Source organism: Ursus americanus, chromosome 23 (genome assembly GCF_024610735.1).
Source record: "Ursus americanus isolate L20-20 chromosome 23, mUrsAme1.1.p, whole genome shotgun sequence".
NCBI lineage: Eukaryota > Metazoa > Chordata > Mammalia > Carnivora > Ursidae > Ursus > Ursus americanus.
In genome coordinates, this window is record NC_142149.1 from 29,998,108 (window position 1) to 30,020,911 (window position 22,804).

The window sequence follows — 22,804 nt, forward strand, 5'->3', positions numbered from 1 at the left end:
GTTTTAAGCCATGAAGTTTCTGGTAATTTGTTACAGCCAAGACCAAAAACAAATACACGATCAAAATTCTGTGAACTTATAAAGTGGGAATAATAACCACATCTACCCCATAAAGTAGGTGTGATGATTCAGTGAAAAGCATAGCGTGTAAAAATCCTAGTGCAGGGTTTGGCCCTGAGACGCTCTGTGATGGCTCCCTAGACAAGCCCGCCCAGGATCCCTTGGGACAGGGAACAGCACTTCCCCACCCGTAGCCCAGGCACATGGGCATCGCTCCCAATCTCTTTTTGAGGATGCCCGATTCTCCCTAGGACCATTCAGCCACTTTCCCTTGCCCTCCCAAATTCTGCTCCTGTCGGTCTTCGACAGCGCAATCTCTGATCCAGGGAGTCGTGGGCACGTGAGGGATAGAGAAGCGACAACCCACTTTCCACCAAAAAAAAATAAATAAATAAAAGTACCCTTGGCTAGAAGACCAGGGTGTGCACCTGGTGTTCAGTGAGGGCTCTATTTCCAGAGCAGGCCTTGGGCAAGTCATCTCTTTGCCGAAAAAGATGGCCTTGTGAAAACTTGCTGGGTGTTTGTCACCCATCTCTTTAGTCAAAGAACCCTACGCTTTCTGATGCTGGATCGAGGCACAAAGATAAACGGGAAGGGAAATCTCAGCTTTTCTTCTTGGAGGGAAAAGAAAGGAGACACCACAGAAAGCAGATTGAACACAACGTTTATTAGAGCAGACAAGGAGAGGGGGAAATAGATGACCAGACAGCTCCGTAGCCCCCAGTGCAGGCCTTGCAAGACTTCCCAGAGTCCTGGGGGTCCAGCCTGCCTGTAGGCTGAGCCCGAGGTGCCCGCACACCCTTCCCAGCTGAGCTTCCCCTCCCCCATCAAACCTGGAGGAAGGCCACGCGGGGAGGAGGGTTATACTTTAAGCTAGGGACGCAGGTTAGTAAAACGAAGCAGTATATATGTATATGTTTGCCGTCAATCCCCAAGGCAGCCTTCGCCAGGCCCGCAGCTCAGCACGCCTGAACCCATCCATTCGCACAGCTGAAAAACAAATTCAAGAGGGAGCCTCATCCCGTTTTGACAGTAGCCAGGTCATTGCTTCTCCAAGGGCTTGCTGGAAAAGAACAAGAAAAGAATGATCATGGGATGATCCTGTCGATAAAAAGGGGAGGGGAGGAGGGGAAGGAGGAGGAGTGGGAGGGGAGAGCCGCCAAGCGGTCAGCTCCCAGCACTTCCCCGGATGCACGAGGCAGCCCTGTGCTCCAGCCACTGACTGTTCTAATGCTCCCAACCGACCATGTGAGGGAGGAGCCCTTACTAGCCTCCTTCTGCTGATAAGGAAACAGAGAGAAGTTGGGCATTTTTGCCCGTGATCGGTTTTCACCATCTGATCGCTCTCTGAATCCACATTCCAAGTTGGTGTGCACCCCTCCGGCGGCTGCGTCCTCCTTTCCGTGTGAGTGCGAACTGCTGCTGGGAGGCTTCCGTGGGATCTGGGTTTTGCAGGAGCCAGCGGTCCCCAACCCAGGCTCACCAGCAGGGCCCATCCACCGAGAGGCAGAGGCCTTTCCCCCCCGCAGCCCCTGGAGGGTGCCACCTGCATGGGGCTCCCTCAACTCAGAAACCACCCCTCTCGCCAGGCCCACACAGGGGCACCAAGTATCTCCCTTTATGGAGGATGTCAGTCCAACCCCCGGCCTTCAAAAGCGGGATTACTGTCCCACTGCCAGCAGATGCTCCTCTCAGTTTGCTAACGCCCCTCAGAGGGACGCCACTCCCCCCCCCCACACACACACACACAGGACCGGGCAGCGCCGGCCTGCAGGCTTTGGTGTGGGCAGAAGACTGACGGACGTCCCGACCACTGCCTGGCGGGACTTAGTGGCTTAACCACACCCAGTTAGCTCCTCCACCACGGTGGGGGGGCGGGGGGTGTTAAACGTGCCCTCAACCGGCACCGGCACCAGGTGGGAAGAGGGTCAAATAGGCGAATTTGTGTGAGAGTGAGCACTCTGGAAATTCTAGAGTCCACCCTGGACAGAGTGTCCCTCTGTTGACTCACAGCAACACGAAACCAACAGCAGAAGATGTAAGGTTTCTCCTGACCACAGATGATAAACGACCCAATTATAGCCTGTCCTGCTTAGTTCCTAAAAATGACGGAGGAGGACCGACATCCGCTAGGCTTGCCCTCTGAAGGGATTTGCTACTTTATCTAATAGCATCTGGAAAGGAGGAGCCAGTGAGGGAAGAAGCCAGCCGCCTGGCGTGGGGCGGGCAGGGTGCGCGGAGCCTGGGAGCGCGACAGCCCAGCTCCGGTGGCCTGAAAGAGCAAAGCCAGAGCTAGAGGGGCCGGGCACATGCCCGGGTCGGAAGACTAGGGGAAGGCAGGCACGAAGTTGCGGATCCTGGTGACAGTGGTGATGGTGATGATGGATGTCACTGGTCAAGGCCGCGGTTACCGACCCCACCCGTAAAAACCCGAATCCCCACAAGCCACACTACTCCAGCTTTGTACTCCAGAGTGAACATTTTCTGGACAGCAAATAGGGTCACATCCCTCCCCTCTTTGGGACCTCTTGGTGCGTCAGTAGGGGTCAGGCTCCCTGTGTGTCCCCAGCACCCCCTCGACCTGGCTGCCGCCTCTCCCCCCTGCATGGCTCTTGCCACCCCCTAGCCCTCAGCCCGCCGGTTAGCTGGCTCCCCTAAGCCACGGCCTTGAAGGCCTCCGAGCGCATGCACGGGCTGTCCTCCGCCAGCTCCCTAACCAGAAGGCCTGGGTGGGAGAGGAACATACCGAAGGCTGGTCCGGAGCCCCTCACACGGGATGGACCACGTTCCTGTCACAGTGGGGCTTGCAGTGAGGGTTCAGCCAGTGCTCCAGGAACTGCTCCTCGGCGCGGTGCTCCAGGCGAAGCAGATGGTGCATGTATTCCTGTCCAAGCAAACCCACACAGCAGACAGGCTTTATCCACAGGGACAGCTGAGCTGCCATCGGGCATGACAAGGCTGTGCTTCCAAGACAGGGCGCAGCCAGGCCGAGCGAGGCTGGGAGGTAGGACCAGAGGGGAGCCCGCCATGCCCGCGCCTCTGGGCAGGGACTCGCAGTCAGACAGACCCGGGCAAGGGGCAAAATGAACAACCCTAAGTGCCGAGAGGGTGTGTACCTGTGGGAACCCACACACACAGTTCATGGCGGGTATCGCGGAACCACCACTTTGAAAAACAATCGGTTATCTGCAATCCGGAAATCCCACTCCCCAATTATACCCTAAGCAGTAGCCCTCAAATGTCATCAGGCCTCAGAATCACCTGGAGGGTTTGTCAAACCACAGATGGCTGGGCCCCACCCCCAGAGTTTCTGACGCAGTCCCAGCCCGGGCGATGTGGCGGGTCACTTTGAGAGCCAGAGAAACGTATATAGGTGCTGTGTGAGAATGCTCACAGCCGCCAAACCCTTGTAGTAACAAAACACTAGCACTGGGCCAAAGAGCCGTGGAGGTATGGGTGCGTAAAGCAGGATGGATACGTAGACTGCGGTCGGGTCACACCGTGGACTATTACACCGCGGTGAAGACGAATGAGTTCCAGCTCCCTGTGTCGTCTCAACACATGAATCGCTAAATACAATATTATTTATGGCTGCATGCATTTCTGATAAAAATCATCCTTTTTATTTTTTTTATTTATTTATTTTTAAAGATTTTATTTATTTATTTGACAGAGATAGAGACAGCCAGCGAGAGAGGGAACACAAGCAGGGGGAGTGGGAGAGGAAGAAGCAGGCTCATAGCGGAGGAGCCTCATGTGGGGCTCGATCCGATAACGCCGGGATCATGCCCTGAGCCAAAGGCAGACGCTTAACCGCTGTGCCACCCAGGTGCCCCAAAATCATCCTTTTTAAAAGGCAAGGGATAACGATAAGAAAGCTGAAGTTGCTCAGTTATTATCAATCAAAAGAAACTTTAAAACCAACAAAATGTGGGGCGCCTGGGTGGCTCGGATGGCTAAGCGTCTTCTGCCTTCGGCTCAAGTCATGATCCCAGGGTCCTGGGATTGGACCCCACATCGGGCTCCCTGCTCAGCGGGGAGCCTGCTTCTTCTTCTCCCTCTACTGTCTCCCTGCTTGAGCTCTCTGGCTCTCTCTGCAAATAAATAAGTATGATGTTTTAAAAAAATAATAAAATAAAAGCAACAAAATGTTACTGGGGGGGGCAAAAAACAGGCTAGCCATTCCTTGAAATGTTAAACATAGAGTGCCCGTGTGACCTGGAGGTTGTGCTCCGAGGTACATGCCCAGGAGAAACGCAACCGCGAGCCCACACAGACCATGGGCACCGATGTTCAGGGCAGCATCAGTCGTCGTAGCCAAAAAATGGAAACAGCTCGAATATCCATCAACTGATGGATGGAGAGATACAATGTGGCAGATGCATACGGTAGAATATTATTTGGCCATAGAAAGGAACAAAGGACTGACCCATGCTCCAACGTGGACAAACCTTGAAAACATTCTGCTACGTGGAAGGAGCCAGTTGCTAAGAACATACTATAGGATTCCTTTTCCAGGCAACGGAGCCCGCCCTATAGAGCGACGTGTTCTCGATGGAAAGCAGCTCGCTGTGCGGGCCGCCCGCCCCAGAAACAATCTACTCGGGAATGCAAAGCCAGAACATAGACTGTCATCGTCTCCCTCACCCCCAAACTCGCCATGAGGCCGAGGAGAAGGACTGAGAGTCAGGTCCTGAGAGTCCCAGAGGCACCCCCTCCATCACTGCCCCGTCTATAGGTCGAGTCCTCAGAGCTCCCCACCCAGGCTACGACAGCCTCCTCACCCCTCCACCCCTCCATTAGTGCCCCCATCACTCCCCCCCACGCCACACCTGCCCCCAGCATCTCCGCTCCACCCTGACAGTGACCTATCCAAAATCTGCCCAAAAGGGGTCACAGCTGCCCTCAGGCCTTCACCAGCACCGCCCACCTGGAAGGGGGAGCAGGTGACAAGTCACTCTGCTCTCGGTGTTGGTCTGCGGCTCTGGATAATGTCACCGTAGCCAGCAGGTATTGTCTCCCTAAAAGAAAGTAGGTGGAGATGGGAATGATTTTTAACTTGAAGGTACGCTGTTGACATTGCCCTGAATGAAGTCTGGGTGTGGTAATTATGGGATGTGAACCATCGCAAAGTATAAAACAGATCCATATAAACCCAAGACAGCAAGCCAATCATCAGAGACGTGGCATCTCACTTTGGGAGAGAGTAATCATATTCAGTACTGTCTGTACAAGATTAAATGATTTTGGTGTGTATAAATATCATAAAAATCCTAAATCCCCAACTCCCTCCTATGGCTTTGGTAAAGCTTTAAAAGAGGAATGCGGTTTAGAACTTTAAGTTTTTAAGTTTCTCTGAAACCCTCTAGGAAGTCTGCATCCTGTATTAAACATAGTTTAAAAGGAAAAAAAAAAACATTTTTAATGATGGTGCAAACGAATGAATTCTAAAGTGTCCAAGTTCCCTGCATTTTTTTTCCCCTTTCCCACAGGACCCACGCAGTTTCAATCTGTTTTGTTTATCGTCGTTGTTTTCATCTGACTTGTCAAAAGGCACTCCTTGTCCCTGGCAGGGAGCCTCTGGGGCAGCCAGGGAGGGAGCGGATGGTGAGAGGCTCCTGTGGGATCCTACTGTGGGACGATGACTCCCCAGCGGCTTGCAGGACCCGTTTGTAAGTTTTGGGCTGAATCCTACACTGTCCTGGCCTGTCTGGGGAGTGTTTGGGCAGAAGAAGAACTGGGGGAGAGACAAGAAAGCAGTGTGGGTTCTTGTAAATAAAGAACAAAGACTTTCCAGCACACAGCCTTCCTTATTCTACTGTTCCAGGCAAGCAGCTCCCTGAAGGAAGCCCACATGGCCGTCTTCTTGCCCGCCTGTGTGCCAGACAGTACACGGTGGAGAGGCGTAGAGGTCCGGGTGCGAGCCCGGGTCGGGGTCTCTAAATCCAGACCCTGCCAATAGAACTTCACCTCTCCGGCTTCCCTGTGTCTGCCTGCAAGACAGGGATGGCTCAGGCACTTATTCCACTGGGTTATCAGGATTAAATGAAACAATACGAATTCTGTGCCACACCTTTAGTCTCCACCTACCCGGCTAAATCCATTCCTCTCCTCCTTCGCTTGGCCCTGGGCAATGAGAAGCTGGCTTAGAAGTGCAGCCCAGACTCCCTTGACCTAGGGCTTCCAGATGGGTCTGACGTAGAGGCACCAGCAGGGGTTTCGGGAGGGGAGAGGGAGGCTTCCGGAGGAGTCCCAAAGGGTCAGCAGGCTGCATCCTCTCCTAAGGGCCACAGCTCCTCAGGGGTTGTCCTCTCCTGTTCCGGGAGCCTGCCTTTCCCCTTCATGACCAGAGGCTGTTTGTCCCAGATCCTTTGTCATCTCTTGCTGGTCGACCCTGAATCCTGCCTCGCCTTTGCAAGAAGTCTCTCCTTTAAGCTCTGCTCAATTCCTTGGGGTTACTATTAGATAAGAAAGATCTGAGTGTGTCTTGAGTTTGTGGGTGGAGCCTCTCTCCCAGGAACTGAGCCACAGGAAGCTGCCAATAATGCTTGTGGAAGGAAAGACAAAAGCAGCGGTCCTCAAAGTGGGCTCTGTGCTCCCCCTGGGGCTCCACAAGGTCAAAATTCATTTCAGAATCATCCTAAGACATTATTTGCCTTTTCACTGTGTGCCTTGGTGGACAAAACTGGTGCCTTAACCAGAGTCAAGGCAGTGACAACGACTATCACTGTCCTTGTATTTTTTTAAAGATTTTATTTATTCATTTGACACAGAGAGAGAGCACAAGCAGGGAAGCGGCAGAGGGAGAGGAAGAAACAGGCTCCCCGCTGAGCAGGGAGCCGGATGCGGGGCTCGATCCCCAGACCTGGGATCATGACCTGAGCTGAAGGCAGATGCTTCACTGTCTGAGCCACCCAGGCGCCCCTGTCCTTGTATCTTTCTCCATCATACATTCACAGTGCAAATACATAAATAAATATACAACATTTCGAAAATGCCCATTTCACTGAAGAACACCCTGTGAAGCAGAGGAAAGTGAGCCGATGGGAAGCCTGCAGGCAGCATCTCCGCTGCATGACCAGGTACAGTGGTCTTCCCTAAGAAGAGTCCTCGAGTGATTGTTGGCGTCAAGGACAGCACAGCTATGTGTCGCAGGCATCTTTTCAAAAATAAATGAAGTGAGCCTGTCACTTCAAGGAAAACAACGGACAGTACCAGCTCCTGAACAAGAAACCTCAAGCTTTTGAAGGGAAATTAGAATTTTGGAAAACTTGTATTTATTCCCATGAGCCTGACAGCTTCCCAATACTTACAGACTTTTCGGATGAGATCAGTGGGGAGATTAACCAATGTCGCCACTGGTATACAGCATGTGTATGTCTCTTTTTTTTAAAAAAGATTTTATTTATTCATTTGAGAGAGAGCGTAGACGTGAGAGAGAGTAAGAGCAGCAGGCAGAGGGAGAGGGAGAAGCAGACTCCTGCTGAGCAGGGAGACCACCTCGGGGACTGATCCCAGGACCCTGAAATCATGACCTGAGCCGAAGGCAGACATTTAAGTGACTGAGCCACCCAGGCGCCCCGCGTTTGCATGCCTCTTATAATTACATGCTCATTTGCATCTTTACTCATTTAATCCCTGTCCCACTCAGCCAAACCTCCAAACCCGCTTTTCAATGGCAGTGACCAAGGTATACCTCGTATATGGATTAGCGCCTGGCACAGAGTAGGACTTCAATAAAAATCACTGGAGAAAGGTACAAACAAGTGAATGAATAGATGAAATGACTGTTCCTCTTCTGTAATCCTTCTAAATCCCCCTTGGAAGTTTCTTCGACCTCTGTGTCAATCTGCTCATTATAATGGCCCAGGCCAGACGTACGTGAAAGCATCAAGGAGTAACATGTATTTCACACTCCTGAACAGCAGCTGAAATCAGCGTTGAAGAAAAACAACCAAAACAGACACACACATAGAGAGAAAAAGAAACGAGCCCTGGTTTCCATGACATTTCCCTATTTATTTAAAATGTTAGGAAAACGGATATGCCACGAAGGCCTAGAAGCAATCATTAGTCAAAGATGAAAAGGCCAACTGCAAATCTGTTGAAAACCACAAATTCAACAATTGCATTGGCTGAGTTAGAAATGACCCAGCATTAATGATAAACTCAAATGTTCCTGGATCGAGAAAGAAGGGATAGATGGAAAATAAGTTTTAATTTTTTTTTTTAGATTCCTTTCTTTTAAGGGGGAAAAAATTAAAACAAAATAAAAACCAATATCTGCATTCCATGTCCCATCCCAGCTGTAATGATTTAAGTAAATAATCTCTCAGTAATTAGAGAGGAAATTGGAAGTGGTCCTTTGTGATGGCATTGGTGTGATAATGAAATTAAATACCCGCTGGACCCTGATCTAAGCTGAGAATCATAGAGTGGACAATTAATCTATCAAGGCAGGAACTTTTTCCAAGAAGGCAAAATCATTCCTCTGACATTTGCATGAAATTAAAAGTCCGTCAACATGTGAATTAATTCTTTTGCTCATTAGTGCAAGCAAGGTAATCCTCTAGGCAGGAAGGTGGCTGGGAACTTAACTACACGGGGACGCCGGAAGGCTTAGCCCTGAACGAAGGTAGATCGGTGATGTGTGCAATTTACATCACGGTCACTCCAAACTGGCCTTTGAGATCATGGGGAACAAAAGGGTAGTAGAGTTACTACATATATTTGTCAAGGGGCTAAACATGAAAGCATATTTTAGGAAGACTACTTACAATAAAGCTAATATGATTTATATTTGCCCAACAAGAACATTCCTTAAAGGAACACAGACCAAAATGGAAAGCATATTCCCAGGGCACATGAGCACTTACAAACACATTCACAAAAGACATAATTTTAGCTGCGATGTCATCTTTCTAAAGAATTTCCATGGCTAACCCCAGCCATTGGCAGATAAATTCTTCCCTAAATTCTGGGATGATTAGGAGAAATTTAATGAATTTAAGGGAGGCCATAGAAAAGATTTCTTTGAAATAACCTCCCGGTTATAGGGTAGAATTATGTCCTACAAAATTTCTCCCCTGCAGAGAAGCGGGAAAAAAAAAAAGTAATGGAAATACACATAATGAGCGTCTAGTAAATGTCAAATACTGTGCTTGATGTTGGGGACCCAGAAGTCCAACAAAAAGTCCATCTGCTCCAGCCGTTTAGAACAGTCTGGTAGGAGAGACACATTTTTTTAAAAAGTCAGAAATAGCTATCTTGGGGTGCCTGGGTGGCTCAGTCAGTTAAGCGTCTGCCTTTGGCTTGAGTTGTGATCCCAAGGTCCAGGAATCGAGCCCCCCATCAGGCTCTCGCTCAGCAGGGAGTCTGCTTCTCCTTCACCCTCTGCACCTGTCCCTGCTTGTGCACTCTCTCTCTCTGTCAAATAAATAAATAAAAATCTTGAAAGAAAGAAAGAAAGAAAGAGAGGAAAGGAGGGAGAGAGAGGGAGGGAGGGAGGGAGGGAGGGAGGAAGGAAGGAAGGAAGGAAGGAAGGAAGGAAGGAAGGAAGGAAGGAAGGAAGGAAGAGCTATCTTGTGTTATGCCAGAGCAATGCTCTAATTCATGGTGGGGAGGCTAGGGGCATCAGGGAGGCCTCCCGAAAAAGACATCATTTACAGTGAATCTCTATGAATAAGAGTTAACCAGGTGGACAAGAGCAGAAGAAGGCAAGTGCTATCGGAGAGCTTCGAATTCAAACAGCATTACTGCAGGCACCTGCTTCTCCTCATTGGTTTCTAATGCCAATGAATGGCACCAAGGTATGCATACAGACCCCTGCAATCTGGGCTTCAGACCCAGCCACCTGTGGCCGCCTCTTACCACTCTCCTGTGTTGTTTTTGGAAGATGTATACATACGTGTCTTAAAACTAGAAAACTGAGTGTACTGGATTGAATGGATTCCTCCCAAAATTTATGTTCACCCGGAACGTGCACATGTGAATTTCTTTGCAAATAAAGTCTTAACTAAGCTATTTCTTAGGAAATAGGGTCTTAACTAAGCTAAAATGAGATCATACTGGATTAAGGTGGGCCCTCAATCCAGCGACCGGCGTCCTCATGAAATGAGTGCAATTTGGGAGCAGGGATGCAGAGCACATGAGGCCGTGTGGTGATGGACACAGAGACCCGCCAAAACACACCAAAGACTACAGCAACCATCAGAAGCTGGGAGAGAAAACCAGAACAGGTTCTCCCTCAGAGCCCCCCAGAAGGACCAAGCCTGCCACCATTTTATTTTGAACTTCTGGTCTCTACATCTAGACTAGAGGACCAATGAGAGGAGGAATCAATGTCTGCTGTCAGAAGTCACCCCACGGGGGGCACTTGCTGTGGCAGCCAGAGGAAATGAATCTACTGAGGAATACCAAAAAGGGTATAAAGAGGAAAGTAAAAAATTTGCCCCAAATCTCATCACCGAGAGAATAGTGTCACTATCGTTTAGCAACGTGTCTCCATACATATGTATGGAAAGGAGAGTACATAGGTGAGGTTATCTTTTAAAACTTTGTTTCTTTCCGTGTTGGAAGTCCTGGTGAGAGTGCAGGGACCCGGGGATTCTATGCTGCTCGAGGTGGTGGGGTTGGTGCCGTTGATCAGGTAATTTGGCCGGATTTCGTTCAGTTCAAAGTGCAGAAACCCTCTGTCTCAGCAATTCCGTTTGTTACCATTGAACTCAGCCAAACACGCGTGGACAAAGATCTTCCCCACACCCTGGAAATAACTAAAAATGTCCATCATTCTGGGAAGGGCTAAGTAAGTGAAGTTGAAATATGTCGTAGCCCATTTGGGCCACTCTAACAAAACACAGCAGACTGGGTCGCTTATAAAAAAACAGCAATTTTTTCTCACCGTTTGGAGGCTGGAAGTCCGCGGTTAGGGGCCCAGCGTGGCCAGGTGAGAGCCCCCTTTCGGGTCACGGACTTCTGGCTGTCGCTTCACTTGGCAGAGAGGACTGGGGAGCTCTCTGGAGGCTAATCACACTGGGGGTTAGGAGGTCGACATATGAATTGGGGGGGGGACACACAAACATTCAAGACCCAGCATGATACATTTAGACTATGTTTCAATTAAAAACGAGCCAGAACAAGACATATGGTGGAATGAAAAAAAAAAAAAAGCAATCTGCAGAACAAACCCAACCCCGCTAACCACACAGCCTTGCTTCAGCAGGGAAGGGATAGGTAAGCCTGATGCATTCGGAGCACAGTGAGGAGGCCAGAGTGCAGAGGGGAGGCCGAGGTGGGGGTGGGGGGCGGTGTTGACAGGCCTCTAGGGCCCAGTAGGCCGCTGTAGGACTATGGATTCTATTGGGCATAAGGCAGGGAGTCATTGGAAGGTTTTGAGCCAGGGAGGGACAAAATCTGTTTTACATTTTTAACATCTGACTCTGGGGGCCGTATTGAGAACAGACACAGAAGGATCCGGAGAGGAGGCAGGGAGGCGGGTAACGGAGGAGGCGGTCTCCTCTAGGGTCTCCGATGGTGGCAGTGGAGGGTGAGCAGTGGTCAGAGTCTGGATCTGGGGCGCACGAAACTGGAAGGAGATGGCACCCTTTACCCCGATGTGGAAGGTGAGAGCAGGAGCTGGGGTCAGACCCAGCTTGGGGCTGTTGCGTCTGAACTGTCTGGGAAATGGTGCCAGGTGAGCGGACAGTCATGTAAAAGAGTCCGGAGCTCCCGGGACAGGGAGTGCGCAGCCGTCACCACAGACATGATCTTTACACTCACAGGACTGGACAAGATGGGAAAGCAGGCCCTGGGACTCTCTGACATTTCAAGGACTAAGGATCCTGCAAAGCAGACGAAACAGCAGAAACTGCCAAGCAGGAAGAGAAGTGGGGGGCGAGGCGTCCCGGAAGACTGGAATCCAAATGAGCAGAGTGCCCAGAAGGACACCCAGAAGGCGGAGAGATCAGTTGTGTCATTCAAAACAAACACGGGCTGGCTCCGAGCCCTGGGGCGCCGGAAACAGAGGCTAAGAGCACCCCTCGCAGTCAGTTCTGCAGGACTGAACTTCGTTTTCTCAGACCGAAGCATGCCTGGGGCCTCTGGGCCCTGGCGGAGGTGCGAGGAGGAGCCTGAGGCTCCAAGAAGCCCACCAGCCAGGGCTGGGGACCACCTTTTGAGTAGCAAGAGTTTAGACCCAAACCCTGAAAATCAACATATGCACAATCATGGCTAAGGAAATATTCAGGGAAATCTCAAGAATATTTTTTCCACTTTCTTCCCTCTAAACATAAACCCGGTCCTTCTTTCCATGCATCAGTTTCTCCCCAGGCAGATTTTTTTTTCCTCCCTGAGGATCTTGAGGCTTTGTGACACCAGAGTTCCTCTAACACAGTGTCTTTGTGAACTGTCCTTGGGGTCCTAATGTTGACCCCAAAGTGATTCGGCTGACACCTAATCCAGATGGGCTGTCGCCCTTCCACCAGCGAACCCCAGCCTTCTGGGAGTGCCCGTTGCATTCCTATGAGGTCCAGAACGCACTCCCCCAAATCCTTAAAGATTTGGGGGCCACATTTCTCCTGAGTCAGTCTCGTGGCCTGTTTCGCCACCACTGTGGCTTCCAGATTTGAGAGATGACCGTCCTCTTTTGTCAACCACACAGCACACTGCCCACTACCTGCCATTCCCCACAAAGAACCACTAACACAACATTGCCGTGTTAGCAGACTTCTCCTAAGGTCTGGGGGCTGCAAAGGCTAATGACAGCACAGAGCACAAACCAGCTGAAATTTCACACCAGGCGCTGCTGTCCATAAAAGTGTCCACTATTTGCTATTTCTCGGGGAGGAATTTTTTTCTGAGGCCCCAACTCACCTGCTTCTCTCTCTCTTCTACCCCTCTTCCCATTCCCCCACCCCTTCCTGCCCAGCTGTCTCCCTACGGTCAACATGCCTCCTGTTTTCTTCCCCGGAGCCATGTCTCCTCTTGGTCTCTGTCCCCACCCACCCCCGGCGTTCTACCTGCTCTGTCAAGGATGCCAGCGTGATGCTTGCTTACACTCCTCTGGGGCGGAAACCAGCGCTCCCCGCAACGCAGGGCCACACCTGTCCAAGAACCGGTGTCCTTCCCGCCACATGGTCAGGAAAGAACAGTCCTTGCAGTGAATCAGCAGAATTCACGCGGTCAGAACAATCCAGCCCCTTGGATGTGCGGGCACAGCCGGTCTGAACCTGTCTCGAAAAAGCCGGTAAGTCCGCGGAAGCCAACGTCCGCCAATATTCAAGCCGCACGTCAAGATCATGGCTTAGTAAATACTCATGTAGAGGGGCTGCTGCAAATCGTCAGACCCATTTGCATTTGGAATTCTTATACTTCCCCAAAGCTCCATTCGTTCACCCCCATCACTGGCCTCTCCTCTCTCTGAACCGGTTTTCTTTTGCACAGCCCCTCAGACAGGAGAAGCGAGGTAAAATAACCCAGCCGGGCATCTCAGGGATTTCCACTCGGGGTGAGCGCGAGTCCCAAGGCTCAGCTCCCGAGGGTGCACGCGTTCCCCAGAGATCACTCCCTCTGTTCGTTTGTCCCGTCCGCCTGTCAGTCTCCTGGGTCCCATGGCAAAGGGGAGCGATAACGTGTCCAAAAGCGTCATTTCCCGTTACCCATGTGTAGTGCGGCCGAGCGGCGGCTTTGAAGGGGCATGTCCCAGCCTCCGGCTCCTGTCCACCGGCCCCAGCCTCCTGCTCCCCCGCCAAAACCCCTGGTGGCTCCCCCTGAGCGCAGAACGAAAGTCACCTCTGCTGTGACAGCCGCGGCCTTCCAGCCTGGCCCCACAGGACCTTCCGTTGCCATCGCCTGTCCTTTCATATGTTCCAGGGACTCGAGTCAAGGTCAAAAGTGGAGGAGAGAGAATTGGAATCCAGACCTTCTGAAAAATTATTCTGCAAGGTCTTCTCCAAAACATACATGCACACACCCTCACATGTACACAGACAGACACAGTCATACACAAACCCTACACACACCCTCACATATACACACACACACCCTCACATACACAACACACACCCTCACACACAATATACACCCTCACATACACAACACACACCCTCACATACACACACTGTTACATACACAACACACACCCTCACATATATAACACACACCCTCGCATACACAACACACACCCTCACACACAATATACACCCTCACATACACAACACACACCCTCACATACACAACACACACCCTCACACACAATATACACCCTCACATACACAACACACACCCTCACATACACAAAACACACCCTCACATACACACACTGTTACATACACAACACACACCCTCACATATACAACACACACCCTCGCATACACAACACACACCCTCACACACAATATACACCCTCACATACACAACACACACCCTCGCATATACAACACACACCTTCACACACAATATACACCCTCACATACACAACACACACCCTCACATACACACACTGTTACATACACAACACACACCCTCACATATACAACACACACCCTCACATACACAACACACACCTTCACACACAATATACACCCTCACATACACAACACACACCCTCACATACACAACACACACCCTCACACACAATATACACCCTCACATACACAACACACACCCTCACATACACACACCGTTACATACACAACACACACCCTCACATACACACACCGTTACATACACAACACACACCCTCACACACACAACATACATCCTCACATACACACACACACCCTCACATACACACACACTCTCACATACACACACACACCCTCACACACAATATACACCCTCACATACACAACACACACCCTCACATACACAACACACCCTCACATACACAACACACACCCTCACATACACACACCGTTACATACACAACACACTCCCTCACACACACAACATACATCCTCACATACACACACACACCCTCACATACACACACACCCTCACATACACACACCGTTACATACACAACACACACCCTCACATACACACACACCCTCACATACATACACACCCTCACATACACACACTGTTACATACATAACACACACCCTCACATACACAACACACACCCTTGCATACACAACACACACCCTCACACACACAACATACATCCTCACATACACACACACCCTCACATACACAACATACACCCTCACACAGACACACCCTCACATATACAACACACACATACACACACACCCTCACATACACACACCGTTACATACACAACACACACCCTCACACACACAACATACACCCTCACATACACACACACCCTCACATACACAACACACATCCTCACACAGACACACCCTCACATATACAACACACACATACACACACACCCTCACATACACACACCGTTACATACACAACACACACCCTCACACACACAACATACACCCTCACATACACACACACCCTCACATACACAACACACATCCTCACATATACAACACACACACATACACACACACCCTCACATACACACACCCTCACATACACAACACACCCTCACATACACACACACACCCTCACATACACACACACACACACCCTCACACACAACATGCATGGTATGCGTGCACTGAACACACAGGACAGTGTGCCCACTCCGCCCTTTGCCCTAGCAGATGGTTTGCACAGAGAAACAAGGAGGGTAGCAGGTGATCTTGGCAAAAGGTCAAGAGCAGGGAAGTGTGTTCCCCACAGATCAAAGGGACTTAACCCCCTGGTCGCCGTGCTGTAGGCTGCAAGCCTGTGTGGCAGTTCCACCCACCGCCCTGACCTGCCTGCGGCCAGAGGTCCCACCTTGTGGCCGACTCATGACCAGACAGACGTGGGGTCACCGTGTCCAACCCTCACTGCAACAGTGACATAGGACCAGGATCATCGTGAGTGATGTCAGCCGCTCACCTAAAATGAGTAAATGGCTTCTTTCACATGACAGGTGACTGGTATTTTGCCCTCAGCGAATCCTTAAGAAGGAAAAGTCAACAATGAGACCCCAGGTGGGGGAAGAGGTCAAATGTAAGTGCAGGACGTTGGATCCCCGCGGCAGCAGGGCCCTAGGAGGGGAGGAGCCTCTGGTGCTCTAGAGAAACCCTCCAGGGGCCTCTAAGCAAACCCGCCTGGCTCCTCGCCTGGGGCCGTGTCCTGCTGCCCAAGGCTTTTCCTCGAGCTGCAGCCTGGCTACCAGGAAACCTGGGTCGCCCCCCGAAGTTCTATCCAGAGCCCTAAAATACAAGACCTGGAACAGACCTCTTCGCCAGATTCTCTGCAAATTCTCTGCACTTGACAGAGAAAACTGAGCTCCAGAGAAAGGAAATGGACTCAGCCTGAGCCCAAAGCCCAAAGTCCAGAGTCCATGCCTAGTTAGAGGCAGAATGCGGAAGAAAATCGCCGTGGGCTGACGAATCTTCCCCACCTCGCCTCCACCCCTTGCTTGGCCTGAAAACTCCTCATCCAAGCCTCAGTCGGGTGGCCACCTCCTCTGGGAAGCCTTCCTACCGCCTCCCTCCTTCCAGTTAGAGCTAGAGACCCTCTCCCCTCAACCTCATAGAGAACCGGAATCCAGGTGGAACACTGACTCTTCGTGTGTCCAGACCGTGGACATGAGCGCCCGGAACAGAGGAAGAATGTCTGGTTCATTTTCCGAACCCGGTACCCGGCCCTTGGTAAGGCCCAGCCAATGGAAAGTACAATGAAGTGCACATCTGGGTCATCAAGGAGCAATCTGCCTGTACCACGTGACCTTCTCACGCTTTCTGTCTGAACTGAATCCAAACTGGGATCATTTACTCTCCACACCACTCAGTTCAACCTTTAACTCTTTCCTAAATGTTTCGTGCTCTTAGCTTTCATGGTCACGACTGGACCACGGGAGCTGGTATGACACACGGCAGGTCTCTCCCAGAAGGCCTGGCATAGTGGTTCTCAGTTTCGGCTACACGATGTTACCACCTGGAGAGCTGTGACACCCACTCAATGCCCCAGGCCACCCCCCAGGGAGCGGGACCCTGGCTTCAGATTTTTAACTTCCCCAGTTGGTTCCAGGATGCAGCCAAGGTTAAGAAACACATTCCTAGAAAAACGTGATACCAGAAATTGCTTGTTGAATCAGCTGGTTCTGCGTGTGGGTTGAACAGAATACAGCAGTGAATGATCGTGCAAGAGACACGCAGAATAAAAGAGAAAGAGGTTGCTTAGCATTGTGTAGCCAGGGTTTCTCACCCTTAGCACTGTGGATATTTCAGGCAAGATCATTCTTTGTTCTGGGAGCTGCCCTGTGCTTTGAAAGATGTCTAGCAGCATTCCTGGCCTTAACCCATCAGACGCCAATAGCAAACCCTCCCTCCGCCCACCCCCATGGTTGTGACAATCAAAATGTCTCCAGACACTGCCAGATGTCCCCGGAGAGGGGGGAGAAAAATCACCCCTGGATGAGAACTACTGAGGTGGGCTGGCCACCAAATAATTTATTGTATCTTTATTTCCCATTTCCACTGTAGGTCACGTGAGCCCTTTTCCAAATCTGGCTGAGTGGCAGACGGTTCTGGACACTGGGTCAGTGTCTCGGTGAGGGACATACAGGGCTGGGCTGGACACAGGATGGATGGGAAATGGTTGGTGGGGTCAGTGGGGAGTCCCGAAGCAAGAGAGAATCACACAGAAACTAGATAAGGTAGGTTCAAGGCAGTCAAGAGAAGTCATTGGTGACCGGCCTATAATGGATGATCAAAAACAGAACAAAGCCAAAAAAGCCAGACATTCCATAAAATCGCAAAGTTGGAAGCAAGCCGAAGGTGGTCACAGGTGAAGGCCAGTGGTGACCAGAGGCCAGGAGGAGGGAAATGGTCAGAGAAGGGGCTCTCGGAAGTTCTGGGCTGGGAAGGACCACGCCAAGCAGTGTTTGGGGACGGAAGTCTAGAATGGCGTGGAGGCTAACACAGGAGGGGCGCCAGAAGCAGGAAGCTGATGTGCAATGGTTCGACCCCCACCTGCTACCACAGTCCAAACTCACCTGTTGCCCCATGCCTAAGGTGCCTTCAGCCCCTGTGAAGCCTGCCGTTTGCCAGCCAGAGCTCAGAGGAGCCAAGGGCAGATGCCGGCAGAGACGATGCCCGGTGGCCAACTCCACCGCAGGTTAGAGCCTGGCTCCTAGGCCCTGGAGGGGAGCAGCTTCTTAGCTTCCCCCAGCCCCCTAGGGCCCCTGAGGGATAACCTCTGGTACGGCGCCTCCAGACATCATGCCAAAAGCTAAGGAGCCAGTTAGAACCCCCAGGGACCCTGCCAGGCATCCTGCTCCCCACAGTCTCTCAGTTTCCTCAGTATCACCCCACATTCCTTCTCAGCCCCTTCGAGTTCCTCCTCTTCTGCTCACCTCTGAGCGTTGGCGTCCCCAGACTTCAATCCTGGGCCTCTTCTCTTCTAACCACTTCTCCGACTGTCTGTCTAAAGCTCCGGTCTGCACTCCCCCATTTGAAAACTCCCATTGTGTTCCACCGAACACAAGGTAAAGTTCAAAGTACTCCAACCCTTCCTGATCTTGCACCTGTTCCCTCCCAGTCCCCGTCCACCCTGCACCTAGATAGCCCAAGCCACACCCGACTTCAAGAAAGAAGGGAAGGAAGGAAGGAAGGAAGGAAGGAAGGAAGGAAGGAAGGAAGGAAGGGAGGGAGGAAGGAAGGAGGGAGGGAGGGAGGGAGGAAGAAAAAAAGTAAAGAAAGAAAGACCATGTCCACTCTTGACAGCCTGAAGTCCCTGATTCATTTCTAAGCCACTCTGTATAACAGCCATTCACTGAGTTCTCTGTCTGCTACCAACTCTGAGCAGAATTCCGGGCAACTACTGCCTACAGTCTGCACCTCGCCTGGTACTTATTACTCAAAGGAGTAGCTACTGTTTGCTGAGCATTATTATAAGTGTCTTAGTAGGAATTCCTTTATTTTATCCTTACAAAGTAGTTATTTTATGCTATTATTTAGAATAATAATATTGTAGGAATGTAAGTAATATGTGTTGTTACCCCCACTTTACGGACGAGAGTACAGAGATACAGGAACATGAGGAGAGGCGCCCAAGTCTACGCGGGGGGAAGATGGGGAGCACCCCCCCCACGCAGCCTGACCCTGGGCCAGCGCTCCCCTGTAATGTGCAACACTGCATCTTTTTTTTTTTTTTTCTTTTTAATACTGCATCTGAACAAGAGACTTTTAAATGAACGAATCCTGGTAAAAATCCCAGGAGTGTAGGTGCTCCTGCCACAGGATAGGGAGACAAACCAGGCCGGGGCCAGCAGGGTCTGAGAGCTCCCACCAAGGTCACAAAATGACGGCAGGCACGGTGTCCTGGTTCAGAAAGACAAGGCAGGTGGGCGCCACAAACCCACAGGGCAGGTCTGAGGCTGCAGACCAAAATCAGAGGCGCGAGGCGGGGGGAGAAGCCCGCAGGCAGCAGGGCAGGGAGTCTGCCCAGCCCCACCGAGCACGGTCGTCGGCTGAGGACACCGGTCCCGCGTGCTCGACGCCGGGGGTGAAGCGGGGAGGATGCAGCTGGCACCAGCAACCAGACACAGCTCGCTAGCACCCCAATCAGGGTGGCAGCCCGCGGCCCGCGGCAGATTCTGGGAGCCCGCCCGTCAGCCCCACTGTACGCATGTAAATACCGTGCACAGAGCAGGCCAGTGGCGCTGGCCCCAGCCCCCCCGCCTGGTTTCAGAATGCAGGAGCCTGGAAAGGACGGCACCTGCCCTTCAGGTCGCCAAGGCCGGCACTCACCCGCATGGGCTCATCAGGGAAGCCGGCTTTGCTGGGCCTGTCCTGGCGCCGGGACCTGAGGAGCTGCTTGGCCTGCTTTTCCGTCAGAATTGGGGAGGACCCTGCAAAAGTCAGGAAGGGGCCTGAGGGGGTCTCCGCCATCAGCGCATGCTCTGGCTCACAGTCCGAGACCAAGGATTTGCAAGTTCAATTTCGGCCACACACAGAAGTTCTTTCACAGGGACCTGTCCCAAAGGACGCGGCATTCCAGAGGGCTCCGGCAAGAGCTCTGAATTGTTTCTAACACGGGAAACCCGGAGCGACAGCACCTTGAACAGACTTACCTATAGCAACGGTGCATTTCTTTAAAAGTGGGAACTAGTTGAATGAATATGGGGTTTTTCTTTTTCTTTCTTTTTTAAATCATCTGTGTACCCAACGTGGGGCTCGAACTCATGACTCCAAGACCCAGAGTTGCACGCTCCACCAACTAAGCCAGCCAGGTGCCCCTGGATAAGTTTTTTGAAACGTATGTCCTCAGTCCTCCGGTCAATGTGCTTCTTGTCCCTTAGGTTTGCTTTGATTTTTTTTTTCTTTAAATACCCAAAACACTAAATCAACTAAAAGTTGTTGGAAGATTCTCCGTGAGAACAAGATTGTGTTAGATTTCATGATCACACTTGATCCCTCGAAGAAAATATTATGATAATAAAATCATATTGTTTTAATAATCACGATAAATGCCAAATGATATCATCATGTAAAAGTCTATCAAGTCTTGATGGCCTCATATGAACTCTGAATGATGGTATAGTTGGGGTGCCCAGGTGGCTCAGTCGGTCAAGCTTCTGCCTTCAGCTCAGGACATGATGTCAGGGTCCTGGGATCGAGTCCTGCATCAGGCTCCCTGCTGAGACTCCCTGCTTCTCCTTCTACCCCCCACCCCTGCTCGTGCTTTCTGTCTGGCTCTCTTCGTCCCTCTCTCAAATAAATAAATAAATAAATAAATAAATAAATAAATAAATAAATAAAATCTTTAAAAAAAAAAAGATGGTATAGTTAAAGATTTATCAGCATTTCTGAGAATTAATATTCAAATACATTTAAAGATTAAAAAAATGATTTATCTCTAATGATAGCAATTCTGGGAGCCTGCTCTTGGTGGGGCGAGCATTGAATTATCATATATTGCATATTCTTTGACATGAAAAAAATGTTTTTAAATATAAAATAGACATTCCAGTTTATCAAGTCAGCAGAGAAATAGGCCGTTTTCAGAGTGAATGCTCACCTGCGAAGCAAGTCAGTAGGGTAAGGGAGAGAACGAGCACGAATAGCTTCTGCATCCTGCCTCGGTTCCTGTCTCAGCCTCTTGCAGAATGAATGCCCCCCCGAGGGGGCCAGCCTACTTGCAGGAAGCCACGTCCGGCCCCAGGCTTGTTTACGCTGTGACTAACTACACTTACGGTATGATGCTAAGTGCATCTGACTCTGAGTTTTTAGTATGACCACTGAACTATTTTCCTCTGAATCCCTGTCAATTTTCATCTGGAGCAAAGCAATTACCGCTCTGTGATGTGACTTTCAGAGCGTGAATCTGAGAAAGCAGCACTGACATTCGCTTCACTGACGCAGACACGGCTACGTCACACGGGAGTTTGTGTCTGTAGCTTCGGAGGATGTTCCTACTGCTTACAGCTCTTTCGTTGACCATCTCTTACATTTGCCCATCCTACGGCATTTCTCCAAAGCCCGTTCACCAATTCGATTCGACCTTCCCGAGAGTTTCAGAGGAGGCAGGGGAGTTGGCAAGGGGCATAGTAAAGGGGAACATGTTTTTTTTCAGCGGTGGTGCCAGAAAGACCAGGGTAGGTGTCCTGGTTTCACCGCTTTCTACCAACGTAACCTTCGGTAAATCCTTACCCTTCCTGAAACTCGGTTTCCTCCCTATCTGGTGGGTGTGATTAAAGATGAGGGAAGTGGCAGCAAGCACCATCTCCATTGGAAGAGTAAATACGTGAGGTTCAGAGAGACGGAACCATGGTCAAGGTCACACATTATGGATGCTGACGTCCAGCCAAACTCTTCAGTCTTTAAAGGCCACTGCTCTTCCCGTTATGCCCAAAGTGCCTCCCGCAATATGCTATCAGTAAGGGGGGTAAGCAGCCCCCACTCCAGACTTAAGGTTATTTTTGTAAAGACAATAAAATTCCGCAAGCCGATGTCCTTTTAAGTTCAAGACATCTGTAAATATTACATAAAGAAGTGATTAAATATATTCTAAAAATATGTGGCATTTATGGGGATAAAATCCCCAATTCAGAGAACTGAGCAGCTGTTTCTGCGGTCGCTCGGCCAGCTCGATGGAAAACAATGCCCTCTCTGTAGCTGCCCCAATTCATGCTAATGTTGCGTAACTGATATTGAACCTAAGCGCTCTGCCCACTCTGTTGGTATAAAGACAGCTTGAACAGATTATAAACAAGGGGGGAAATCATGCATTGTCAGCAAAGTCGCTCAGAGTTAGATCTGTCACTGTTAACCACCCTTCTGTTTTTATATAGTTTTCAATAACTGAAGAATTTCAGGAGCATTATTTTAGAAATAGATATTTGTCATATTAAACGTTCTGGGGTTTTTTATGTGCATTGTCAAATTTTTCGTTGCTTTTGCTCTTTGTGGTTGGAATCAAACACTAACTGTATTGTTTTGTTATATCAAATAAATACCTTCTGGGGACCAGAAAAAGAAAACGTATACCTAGCTAGAAATTTCTAATGCGCCCAATGTAAATTTGCTAGAAACGTATTTTTTAAATTCAGTAACTTTCGTCCCTATCAGCAGTGTTCAAAAAAACCATGATGTGAGCTACAGATACAAGCCACATACATAATTTAAATTTCTCGAGTAGCCACATTTTTTAAGTAAAACAC

At 50.2% G+C, this 22,804-nt stretch overlaps 1 protein-coding gene across 1 annotated transcript; it reads right to left on the reverse strand.

The window, feature by feature from the left end:
* Positions 1 to 707: 707 nt before the first annotated feature.
* C23H17orf67 (chromosome 23 C17orf67 homolog) lies at positions 708 to 20,033 on the reverse strand. Its single transcript, XM_045773540.2, has 3 exons — positions 19,893 to 20,033; positions 2,807 to 2,944; positions 708 to 1,123 (listed from the first exon to the last, which is right to left on the reverse strand). The coding sequence occupies exons 1-2, from the start codon at positions 20,031 to 20,033 to the stop codon at positions 2,828 to 2,830; spliced, it is 258 nt and encodes an 85-aa protein (XP_045629496.2). The 3' UTR covers positions 708 to 1,123; positions 2,807 to 2,827.
* Between the last annotated feature and the right edge of the window lie 2,771 nt (positions 20,034 to 22,804).